Below are 12,531 nucleotides of genomic sequence, written 5' to 3' on the forward strand. Positions count from 1 at the left end.
CTATTTTATTAGTAAATCTATATTTGTATTGTCACAAAGCAATTATTTACAGATATTATCAGTTATAATATATAAACATGTGTAGCCCAATTACAATTCCAGTAACTTAAATAAAACAAGAAATGGTATGCAGAATCATTTTCATGGGCCTACATGTGAGAGAAAGTGTACAACGTGGACTACCAATCAAAATAACCAAAAGTGGAGATAAAATTAAAAAACAGAAACAATAATAACATCTGGTTATGGCTACTGATAATTACAGCAGTATAAAAAGCATGGTGACAACAAACCAAGTAAACAAGTGCATATTTCTATAATCAGTTTCAACTTAAGTGGACTTTTTAAAATGTCAAATATGAACTTTAGCTCAAATTACTCCACAAATAGTTATAACATGTTAAAATTGCCACTTTGTAGGTATAAATTGTGCTGTTTTTGGTTGTGTCCTTTAAAATGCAAATGATCTCTGCACTAAATGGCAGTGCGGTGGTTAGTGCAGATTAAGGGGCAGTATTATTTTAATAAGATCCCTTACTGACATCACAAGGAGAGCCAAATTTCAATGACCTATTTTTTTCACATGCTTGCAGAGAATGGTTTACCAAAACCAGTAACCAAAAGTTACTGGGTTGATCTTTTTCACATTTTCTAAGTTGATAGAAGCACTGGGGATGCAATTATAGCACTTAAACATGGAAAAAGTCTAGATTTTCATCATATGAAGAGTTTCGTTGCAAAACGAGATAAATCCGTTTTTAACATTTTTGTCAAAACATGTTTATTATTATGTTATCATGTTATTATTTTGTTTTATGGTGCTACTTAGCTGTATTTTTAAGTTATGAAGGTTTAAATCAAAACAAACCAACTGCAGTTGAATTGATATTAATTGGAATGCACAACCAAAAAACTAGATTTCTGAAAAAAAAAAAATAAAATAGAGCTATCTTGTTTTGCAACGAAACTCTTCATATGTCAACTTAAAATAAATAAAATTATTCAATTTAAATTCCTTTGTCTGCTGGAACAAATCTAACCACAAACTTATTTACAAAAACACAGGAACTTCTGTCAAAACTCCAGAAACCTTTTTAAGTTATCAAAGTACAAACATGCGACTTGAGTTCCAATTCAATTTACGTGGGTCCCCAATTCTTCATCGTCTTCGTCCTCAGAGCTGAGGTCACTTTGCCAGTCCATTTCTTCCTCTATTTCCAATTCCTCCTCTTCCAGTAGCCTAGGAGTTTTTTCAAGAATGCCTCTATATGTGCATGCCACAGTCTGCTGTTTGAGTCTGAGGTCTTGCAGTCTTCTCTTGAGTAGAGAGAGGAGGCCCTTGCACCCATCCTCTGTGAATCCATTTGGATAGTCTATAAGTCCACACATAAAAAATAACAATGTAATTACCTACACACTAAACATTTAATCAGAGAACTTATTTATGTCAAGACAAATCTTAAAGGAACAGTATGTAGGATTGTGGCCAAAACTGGTATTGCAATAACAAAACTTGTGGCTAAAACTGGTACTGCAATCACCCAACTGTGGCCAATACACAACATGACAACATAAACATCAGTTGAGGGGCTGCAACTCCACTTTTTAAATGACAATATCTTGACCAGACCACTGTTGTCAGTGATATATGTATTTGAAATGAAAATGATTTCTTAATGTCTAGTGACATATCACTATCCCTTTTATGATTAATTGATATCAATTTCTTACATACTGTTCCTTTAAATACCAAGTCAATTTGGAAAAAAATAAGCGTTTAAATTATACTTACTTCCTGTTTGTGTGCACTCTGAAACAGTGGCCATCAGTGACTGAACCTTTGCTACAGAGTTTTTAAGGTACTGACAGTGCTGCATCATTTCCTTAACAAGGATCTCCTTTTCTTCTGTCAGTCGTGAGACAAGCATTAGCTGGTCAAAGAGCTTCTTCTTAGTAATAATGTTGACACCGTCTGAAGGAATAAAAACTATACATTAATAAACATATTTGAGAATGATACATTTTAAATAAAATACTAAAAGTTAAATGTTCATACAATACCTGTGTTAGGCAGGCAGGCAGGCGCGCGCGCAGGCAGGCAGGCAGGCGCGCGCGCAGGCAGGCAGGCAGGCGCGCGCGCAGGCAGGCAGGCAGGCAGGCGCGCGCAGGCAGGCAGGCAGGCAGGCGCGCGCAGGCAGGCAGGCAGGCAGAGGCGCGCGCAGGCAGGCAGGGGCGCGCGCAGGCAGGCAGGCAGGCAGACAAGCGCGCGCGCAGGCAGGCAGGCGCGCGCGCAGGCAGGCGCGCGCCCAGGCAGGCAGGCAGGCGCGCGCGCAGGCAGGCAGGCGCGCGCGCAGGCAGGCAGACAGGCAGGCGCGCGCGCAGGCAGGCAGACAGGCGCGCGCGCAGGCAGGCAGACAGGCGCGCGCGCAGGCAGGCAGACAGGCGCGCGCGCAGGCAGGCAGACAGGCGCGCACAGACAAATACATACCATTTTGTCTATAAAGATAGTGTTTCTTCTGACAAATGCTGACAAAGAGTGCTTCAATTGAGATCTGTAAACCACGAGCATCAACATGAGTGGCTCCTGTATTTCCTAAATTAAAAGGCAAGAAGAAAGAATATTTTTTAAACACCCTTAAGTTCTGTAAATTGCAATTCGCATAGTAGAAACTGACTTTGGGACAATATTGAGTTGTGATGGATATTGCGGTCCAAATTCATACTGCTTCACCAAGAATGAGAATAAAATATCAGAATTACATGCCAAGCAGGCATGAATGCTGCAAACATGGATCACTGGATATTGAGCCCTACTGGCACATTGTGCTTGATAATTTTCCATTAGGTCTGATTTGGACCGACCATTCTGTCTTTTTGCTAAAAAGGTTTACTTTAAGTTAAAATACTAATTGAAGACTTATGACTTGCAAATGGTGTCCATTCCACTAGAATTTAACAATAAGCTACAGCTACATGCATTACAACCAAATTACTTCAGATAGGGTTTATGTATAAAGCATCATTGTCCTTACCACTACTGGCCCACTGGTTTACATCAACAACCCACTGTTTTAACATGTCATCAGAGCAATGCAACTGGTCCTTCATATTCTTCAGGCTCTCTGTTGCATCCAAAGTCTTTTCTATGGTCTGCAAAACAGTAACAGAAAATCCTGTAATTTCATAAAATAATCCAAAAAGTATATGCTCCTGCCTGATTTAATACAATAACATCTTCAACTTCATATACACAGCTGAAGTCCTGCACCCCTACAGTGTCTACATAGGGGGTAACAGTTTAATGCAATTTAGGTGTACTTAAAGTTCAACAGTAACGGTTTCCTTTTCTAAATACATGAACACACCTTTTTGAATCTGGAAGACAAGGCAATGTGGAGGCCATTCTCTTTACGCCGATTCCACCCAGTTGCATGGACAGTAAGCATATCAGTTCTCACTGTACAAAACAATAGAAAATCTAAATTGTCAATGTAACTCAACATACAACATTAGCACATTATTGTAAAGGTGACGAGAAGCTTACAAACCTGACTTGGTCATATATTTTGTGGTCAGAGCACATCTGGAAAGAAAACTATTTACTTGCTCTACTTCTTCACCAAGAGTGGTTCCCGCACCTTCCTGGTTCCTCGCATTCCACAGAATCTACAGGAAGCAGTTGACTTGTTAAACAGTGTGGACATAAAGGTGATTGATATTGATGCATATCCCAAGGTCAACCACTGTAGAGGATAGCACATAGGGCAGGACTATTCAAATCTTACCCTAGAGCAATGGTCACCAATCCTGGTCCTGGAGGGCCGGTGTCTCTGCAGAGTTAAGCTCCAACCCTAATCAAACACACCTGAAGCACCTTAATTAGCTGCTTTAGTTATGTTTGATTAGGGTTGGAGCTAAACTCTACAGAGACACCGGCCCTCCAGGACCAGGATTGGTGACCACTGCCCTAGAGGGCCGAGCACTGCATAGCTTAGCTCCAATCAAACTTACCCACCTGCGATTGTCTAGTGATCACGAAGACCTTGATTAACTTGCTCAGGTGTGTTTGATCAGGGTTGGAGCTAAACTATGCAGTGCTCGGCCCTCCAGGGTAACATAGGAGCTCATGTTTAACACAAAACACACCCCTGGGGCCTGTTCTTCATACTTGAATTACTCAATTAGGATTTGATTGTTGCATAATCTTTGATTATTCAAGGCTTATACTGGAGTTGTCATCATAGCAACAAGTCTGTAAGCTTTAACCTGAATGGAAGCAGGCTTATTCATGTAAATAAAAATATAGATTGCATGTTGCTGCTTTTTACATGATTTGGAAAGTCTGTTGCAGCAATGTCTATAGAATTTTAAGAAGCGGAAGATGAACGATAAATATGAAGAACATTCTAAATTCAACGCATATTGCAGGATATCAATAGCTTCACCATATCAATAGCTCTTGTTCTGAAGGGGTTAAAAAAACTAGGTGTGTTCTTTGGCCATTGTAACAATCGGCCAATCACAGCATTGCTGATTAATGTTTCTACTATCAATGTGTATTTCCATTTTCACGCAGGGAATTAGTGTGCAATGATATCTGATTATTAAATCTAGCTATACAAATCAAATCCACATGCAAAATTAGTGAGACTATGAATGCACGTCATGCACTGTGGCACTTTACATTAATTGTTGGCTACACTAATATAAAAGTAGTTAAATCCATCACCTCGCATTTTGTATTGTGGGCTTTGGCATGCATAACGGACAAGCAATGTTTCATTTTCCGAAGAGGCTGAAGATGAGTCAGGGCCTCTGACACCTTCTCCAGATATGGCACATAACGGCAGGTCACATCCATAGCCAAAAACGTAGCATCCTGGAACTGATTTTGGAGAAACATTGGATACGCAAATATTTCTCCTCTATACATGTTCAGACCTTTGGGGGGAAAAATAAAGAGCACATTGCACACCGAAAAAGGCTTCAGTTCATCATCTTCTCTTAATACGTTTAATTGGAATTGATCAAATCCAATACCAACCTTTGAGTAAGAATCCATGCCTGCACACAGCAATTTCAACTCCTTCTTCATCCAACTTGTTGGCCTGCTTTGATGTCTCTCTTGCTGCTCTCCAGTGGGATTCCCCACACATCGCTTTTCCTGCAATCTACCAAAGTAAATTGTTTTAACATGTCAGTAGTTAATTCATGGACATTAAATAGAAGGGCTATTGCCCCCTCAAACACACAAACATTATCATCTTAACAATTACAGTCAGGATTTTGTCTTGAATTGCCTGATTTATCCATCTTCCATTTGTAGCTCTCTGGAGGATAACAAACCAACAGATGTTCTTTGCTATTTAGCACATAGAAGGTTAATTACAATAGTCAGAGACGATGTGTTGGACATATGTGCAACAACCAATACTATGGATATACTGTGCCCTCCGGATTGGAATCTAGCTGTTTTTTATCCATCTTTACACTTTTGTCACTCTCACTCTTTTTTAACTTACATTTTTGACAGCCCCCCGGACTTCCTCAACAAAATTGGACACCTCAGAGTCCTGGGCTAAAAACACTCCATCAAAGAATCCTGGCTCTTCACTCCTACAAGAAAATTTATTTTGTATTCATTGTAGTAAGAAGTTTACAAACCCAACAGTTAAGGTTACAAAGTCTAACATAGATTTTATATATTTAACAGCTACAGTATAAACAGCTTAATTTTAAATGGCAGACCTATATTACTATGATAACATTAATACATACATTAATTACTTTGGCTGTTTTTAATGAGCACACAAAACTTACTGGTTTGTTTTCTGGAACCTGTAGAGTTTTCGGTTACCATCAACTGAAACAGCCACCATGTCAGGGCTACAGGCTGGACAGACAAATGGCTCCTTTCCCAGAAGTTGGTTCTTTTCAGAGTTGCAGTACACGTATTGCAGAAAGCTCCTCTGAAAAGCATCTACATTCACTTTGCCAGTCTGAAAAAAGAAACACATGATAGTATAGCTTTTAACAAAAACAAACTACACAATCACCCATTTTTGTGGGGTTTGTTGCATTTGTCTTTCAGCTTCAGATTTTTACATACTCTTCCAAATTGCCTCGTTCTCTGGTCCAACATTGCTGTGAAGGCTTTTACTGACATTCCTGGAGCTGCTGTCTTCATAGCCTCAAAGGAATGGAACAGATCTCGGTGGAACAGTGTCTGTGCTTGCATGGTAGCGGGCCAGTAACCACTCCTTACTAAGTCACTGACTGCTGGGGCCCATTGCTTATTGCAATGTTTGCATGTAAGCTCCGGGATCTTAAGATTGTAACGGCCTGAGAGCAAATGAAAGACAAATAAATAACAAGTAACGTGTCAAATAAACATTTATTTTATTTCACACAATCCTACCATTTATGCAAACCAGTATGATGGATCTACCAGCAGAGATTGCAACATCACCAGTGTCACAGGAGCATATCCTTGGAGGAAAGGATGTTGGCAGCAAACAATCTGCAAGAGAAAAGGATAATCAGGATGACATTAAAGAATGTTTGGGTCGTGAGCAAGTACTTGAAAAACATAACACATCATTTAATAATGTTGTCTGTTAGGAGAAAAATGCTAATCAATTGAGGGCGCACTCACATTATCCAAAACAAACCGCGCCCGAATGTTTGACCCCCAAATCATAGTTCGTTGGACTAGTGTGATTGCTTTGTACTGTGCCAGTGCATGGTTTGGTTAATCGTGCCCTGGCCCGCTTGCATAGGTGGGCTCTGGCACTGTTCACTTGGGCTCAGGTTTGAAATGAACAATGTCACCGCAGATCACGCCAAACACAATTCATAAGAAGAGATTGTCAGGTGCACAACAGTCATAAACTTAATTTGGCTCGGTAAAAACTTTCTGAAGTGTGGGGGCAGAGTTACGTGAAAGTATGAGTGGTGCAAGCAATAGATCGTCAAAGCAATATGAAGCCCTCAAATTAACATTACAATGGGCTCTGGTGTTGTGGGAGAGTTTACTTTCTGTTTTCTTCAAAACAACTGCATCCTACTGACAAAAGCATTCTTGAGCATGGATTGATAAAAGTGTGACTGTGTGCAGGTGAGGGAGTGGGTACATTCACGCTCGAACATGGTTCAGGCTGGTTGGGTATAATGTGAGTGCGTCCTGAAAAACAGGCACCAACCTTGTTCACAGATGATGTATTTCTCATCATGGAGTTTCACAAACTCTGTTGGAGGGATGTACTTAAAAAAACCATACATTGTGGTTTGCCTACTGTGCAGAGTGTGGCGTTTATGTACCAGTTGATCACACTCTGCACAAAACCACTCAGATGGTAAACACTCCCCACAACGAATGATGGCTTCTTTCTTGTGACAGTGATTACATGTCATTTGGACGATGTTCTCAGCTGTCAACAAGTTGGCAAGGTTTTGTGGCCTCGCCTGTTGCCAACATTGTTGGACCCCTTTCTGCCTTTCAGACCAACTGGACATTGGTGGCTGTGGAGCAAGATTTTCAACATCAATGCTCTCAGAGTCCTGCAGAATGTCCTCAAGCCTCTGCATGTTAAAATCTTCAAATAGAGAAAGAGAAAAATTTAAACATACAAGAAATCCAACTTTTCAATTCCACATCTTTTGTGGCAGTTACACTGCTTTTAATACATGGAGAGTCCAGTGATAGCAGAAAAGGCAAAAGGATAGTTAAAAATGGGCAAACAAACACATGGCCCTTGAGATTAAGTGTAGGTTAAGTGTGAAACTGAACAACCACCACATGATTTTGCTGAGAAACACTGATGCTGTCTAAAGTTATCCTAGTTCTGTCATATGGACAGAGCGTGATGCATCAAACTGTGGTAACTTCAATATTCAATTTTTAGCTGATTAGTTACTAAAATAGCAAAAGTTCAGGTATAATGAAACTTATTTTGTACTTAACTCGTTGTTTTCATATAAAGCAGGGGTGGCGAACCTTGGTCCTGGAGAGCCTTAGTCATGCAGAGTTTAGCTTTAGCTCTAATCAAACACACCTGAACAGGCTAATCAAGGTCTAAAGAGTTAAAGGCTGTTTCTCAATGTCAAGGAAGAAACCTCGGAAGCCAGAATTTCGAGGATGCTACGTCATCTACATCCGTCGAAGGACTGTTGTCGAGGATCCTCAGAATTGCAACCAATGACTGAGTCCTTAAAATTTTTTTAGAAAAATATCCCATATACAGGAAAGGATGCATGTGTGTATCCTTTGTGCTCTTTGCACTCTCAAATCACCCACAATCCTATGCGTGCAGCACCGAAAGCACTCCTTTTTACTGACGTAATGACGTGCACTTCCTAGCCTGTTCCATTTACGTGTTCTCCAAATTCTAAAGAGGAGCCTTGCCTCTGAAGAAAGTGACTTGGGAAGACCAGTCCTGCTAAGGAAGTATCCTTGACATTGAGAAACAGCCACTGGAAAGCTACAGGCAGGTGAGGTTAATCAGGGCTGGAGCTAAACTTTGCAGGACTGCGACTCTCCAGGTCATCCCTGATATAAAGCATACCTTATGTGTTTTACCTACCAGAATATTGGTAGCTGCTAGTACATGAGGCTGTGATGGAGGAACTTGCACATGGAGACGTACTAACTGTTTAAAAGTAAAAAAAAAAAACATAAAAACATATTAGAACAATTCTTTAAAAAATCTTGGCCAGATGTACAAAAGTAAACACTGAAACCTTTAACAAACATGGAAGCTATTAAACCTAAATGTATTTGGCATTATAATGTAATTTATAATGCAAAGAGTAGTAATGAATGTACAAGTACAGAATATTGACTATTAATACAATTATCAAACCTGCACCTACTCCAAATCACACATCATCACTCGCAATTAAAATATTTGACAAATTTTACAAGATGGACATTAACCAGTAGATGACTCTTTTTTCCTCCGTTTGTTGGTGGTCACGCGTTGTCCATGACAGTCCCTCTTCCACCAGGTCACTTTAGGTCTTGTGACTTCAGGCTTCGGAGTATGTGACTCGCGGTTACATTTCTTTAAGAACATAGCATGTAATAAAATGTAGATAGGTGAAAAATAGGCATTAGCTAACCGGAGTTCATTAATTACACGTATGTGTATATAGCAATAATGATACTTGCCTGTATCTCTTCAACAAATACATCCCCAAGCATAAGAACAGCTTCGAGTTTGTTTTTGTTAACACTTGCCATTGTACTAAAACACAAAAATAAATGTTTCAGTTAGATCTGAGATCTGCCTTCAACTCAAACTTTCTGACTAATAAAATTGAATGGAAAGACTGGACAACATTAAAGATATGAGGGTAAAGGGTGACAACATTTTTCTATTTTCTGGTAGAATATAGTGACGTCTGACTATTTGCAATAAAGGTGATAGGAGAATTGATATTTTCATAACAACCTTTTGTTGTAACAATAATTATATTTATTTATGTATTAAGGCTAAGATTACATCACCTGATCCAGAGTTTCTTATCTCAATTTGAGTCCTCAGTCCTACCCTCCCAGAATGTTTTAGATGTCTCCTTAAATAAAACACTTGATTTCACTCATCAGGCTCCTTAATTAACACATTAACAAGCTGATGAACTGAATCAAGTGTTTTTATATATGGAGACATCTAAAATGTTCTGGGAGAGAGGCCAGCGACTGGTATTGGGAACCACTGAAATCGATTAGCTATCATCATCAATTATAGATGTATGTTTTTTTTTTTTATTGGTTACTGCAAAATATAAAGCTTGTTTATCTGGTGAAGACAAAGACTTTAGAATAAATTGTGCTTAATTAACAAATACGTGTGTATTTATGATGACATTAGAAAAAATATCCCGGGAATCCAACTGTAATGCATCGTGCATCTGCAAGCAACTAGTACTGCCTGCCTGCATTATACCAACGTGCCTGTGTTAGCAACAGATCTCAGATCGGCTTATATAGTGAATGTAGTAGGGCTGGACCAGAAAATTCGAATATTCGAATATTCGTTCGGTGGGTTGACATTCGATTTTCAGTTTTGAGATTCGAATATATATATATAAATATTTTTCAGCGTTAATGCAGAGCTTTTGCCAAGCAGGAAGTGCGCTTCACACTCCCGCTCTGTAGGTGGCGCAGAGAGACCAACATCCATAGCCAACAGCCATCAAACTCCACCAGTAGAAGAAGAGATCGCCTCGAACGGAAAGCGCGCTTCCTGCTTTGGCATTCACGCTAATAGTGTTGTAAATAACGTTCAGTTTCTTGCAAAAACTGATTGATTTGCTTCACAAGATGTCAATATGTCACACGGAGATATGGGGGATTACTTTTGTATTGGATATATATGCTTTAGCTCTTAAAGTGTGCGGATCGGTTGACTTGCATGACGGAGCACTGGGGTTTCTGCAAAATATCTTCATTATTGTTCTGATGAAAAAAACATATTGGATGGTGTAAGTGTTATAATAAATAAACTTGATTTTGAAAGTATGCTACCGTTTTATTACAGTTTTTTGAACTTCGTTCATTTATTTTCGTTGTTTTATTTAAATAGCCTACCCTACGTTGTCAGTAATTACTGTGCTGCTAATTTCTGATACGGGAATGTTTGTTTGTTAGACAAATGATGTTAGAAAATAGGCTACCTTATTAAAAGAATTGCTCTTGTGTTTGGTTTCACTAATGCTGTTCTCGCATGACAGGCACGCCGCTTCCGGCTTGCGCTGTTCTGTAGTATTTTTAAAGTTTATTAATTCTAGAAGTGTCACATGTCCATATTGCACGAAAAAAATGCACTACACTCCCTTGAGTTCGCAGCAACACATCCGCCACATAATAAAACTGTGGATAGACAGACACACACATACACACACACACAGATTCCTGCCTTTATTAAAGAGAAAAAATATGTTCAGCCCCTCCTTCCGAAGCTTCGAATATTCGATTTTATTTCTACTAGAGCTTCGAAGCTCAAAAAATGGTATTCGGAACAGCCCTAGAATGTAGTTGGCCGTATGACCCCAAATACCGATCTGGTGTCAGCACCCATCGATAAACCGATTACTGGGACCCAACAGCGGCCCGTAAATTCCATATAACATTAGTTTTTTTCTGCAGGCGCGATTTATTTTAGTAAAACACAATGTCGTGCACAAAATTTTAATTAATCTGGGTTAGGAGTCCACGTGCCGTGATTAGACTACATTATAACCCCTTGAGGTTCCAACCACTTTACCGAAAAACGATAGCTAAAAAACTATATCAGTCGGTGCTGTCAACAGCCATGTCTAAAATCTAAAGACCCAAGTCACAGTATGATTAAAGGCTGTTTTGTTTTATTATTATTTTTTACCAATTGCAAGAGGTTTATATACAGCATTAGCTACCAGCTGTGCTAATCGAGCAACCCACTGTTCCAGTAACAACTCATTTAAAAGCATACGCTGCCGTTTAAAAAAACGACAACATTCGCGTAATGCAGAAGCGATTAAATAAATAAAATGCTAACGTTAACACAGTGATCTAGTAACAAAAATAGCATTATTGTTACCCACCTGTTTAAAGATGGATGCGCATCAGGTGAAATCATCTATTAGTGAACTGAGCTCTGCTGGTGACGTCAATTCCGTTAAAGAGGATGCGTGGTATTGAGACGCATTTGCGCTCTATCAAAGTGAATGGAAAGGATTGGCGTATCATATGCACGCAAAAATGGGATTTGGCGTATACATTACACGCTATTTGAAAGTGTAAAGTCGTGTTATTTATACGCATATTGATGAGAACGGGTTGGATAAAACACGCTCTGTACAGCAGTTTATCCGTTTAGGGCTACTGTAGAAACATGGTGGCACAAAATGGCGACTTGCATGTAAGGGGACCCGCAGTGTATGTAGATAAAAATGGCTCATTCTAAGGTAATAAACACATAACAGTTCATTATGTAAAGTCCTTATATACCACTGATAATATAGTTTTGTATATTATATTGCATTTCTGTCAAGAGATCCTTCTAAAAGTTACACAATGCACCTTTAAGCCTTGTCTGTTAAAAAAACAGGCCCAAGTGTGTCCAGGAGTCCCCAGATGCTTTATGAACAGATCGATATATCTATAGGCACATTTAACAAATAGGGGTCCACATAACAGCATGTGTGCTATACAGTTTATCTTGTAGTTTATGTATAAATCTTCCTAACAGATTCAGTTTTCACTTCTTGTATTTCTGGTTTGGCCTTTTGTGTTTTATCATTTGAGTTAAAGGAAAACACAGTAAGGGAAATCATATCTTTAAGTCATAAAATATATGCCCTTACTGCTTTATGATTATGTGTAACAGATGAATATCATTTATGTTAAAGTATGATGAATACCTGCCAGCAGGGGTCCTTTACCTAAATCACATATAAACATATGAGTCTAAATAAGAATTTAATCTTTTGCATGTAAAGAATTCTTCCAGACTTACACAACCGCTACCTCAATGTAAAATCTCCTGA

General features: G+C 39.1%; 1 protein-coding gene across 1 annotated transcript; it reads right to left on the reverse strand.

The window, feature by feature from the left end:
• Position 1: 1 nt before the first annotated feature.
• LOC135732226 (uncharacterized) lies at positions 2-11,828 on the reverse strand. Its single transcript, XM_065250117.1, has 17 exons — positions 11,587-11,828; positions 9,170-9,245; positions 8,936-9,062; positions 8,583-8,648; positions 7,203-7,595; positions 6,419-6,520; positions 6,110-6,342; positions 5,821-5,999; positions 5,523-5,616; positions 5,045-5,171; positions 4,730-4,941; positions 3,549-3,666; positions 3,366-3,457; positions 3,033-3,150; positions 2,489-2,593; positions 1,793-1,972; positions 2-1,373 (listed from the first exon to the last, which is right to left on the reverse strand). The coding sequence occupies exons 1-17, from the start codon at positions 11,619-11,621 to the stop codon at positions 1,135-1,137; spliced, it is 2,496 nt and encodes an 831-aa protein (XP_065106189.1). The 5' UTR covers positions 11,622-11,828; the 3' UTR covers positions 2-1,134.
• Positions 11,829-12,531: the final 703 nt, after the last annotated feature.

This window comes from Paramisgurnus dabryanus, chromosome 5, assembly GCF_030506205.2.
Source record: "Paramisgurnus dabryanus chromosome 5, PD_genome_1.1, whole genome shotgun sequence".
Lineage (NCBI taxonomy): Eukaryota > Metazoa > Chordata > Actinopteri > Cypriniformes > Cobitidae > Paramisgurnus > Paramisgurnus dabryanus.

Coding starts and splice junctions, on each gene's coding strand:
- LOC135732226 (XM_065250117.1), bottom strand. CDS start 11,621: ATGATTTCACCTGATGCGCATCCATCTTTAAACAG. Junction 7,596..8,582: donor TAGCAGCTACCAATATTCTG/GTAGGTAAAACA, acceptor CTCTATTTGAAG/ATTTTAACATGCAGAGGCTT. Junction 3,458..3,548: donor AAAATATATGACCAAGTCAG/GTTTGTAAGCTT, acceptor TGTTTTGTACAG/TGAGAACTGATATGCTTACT.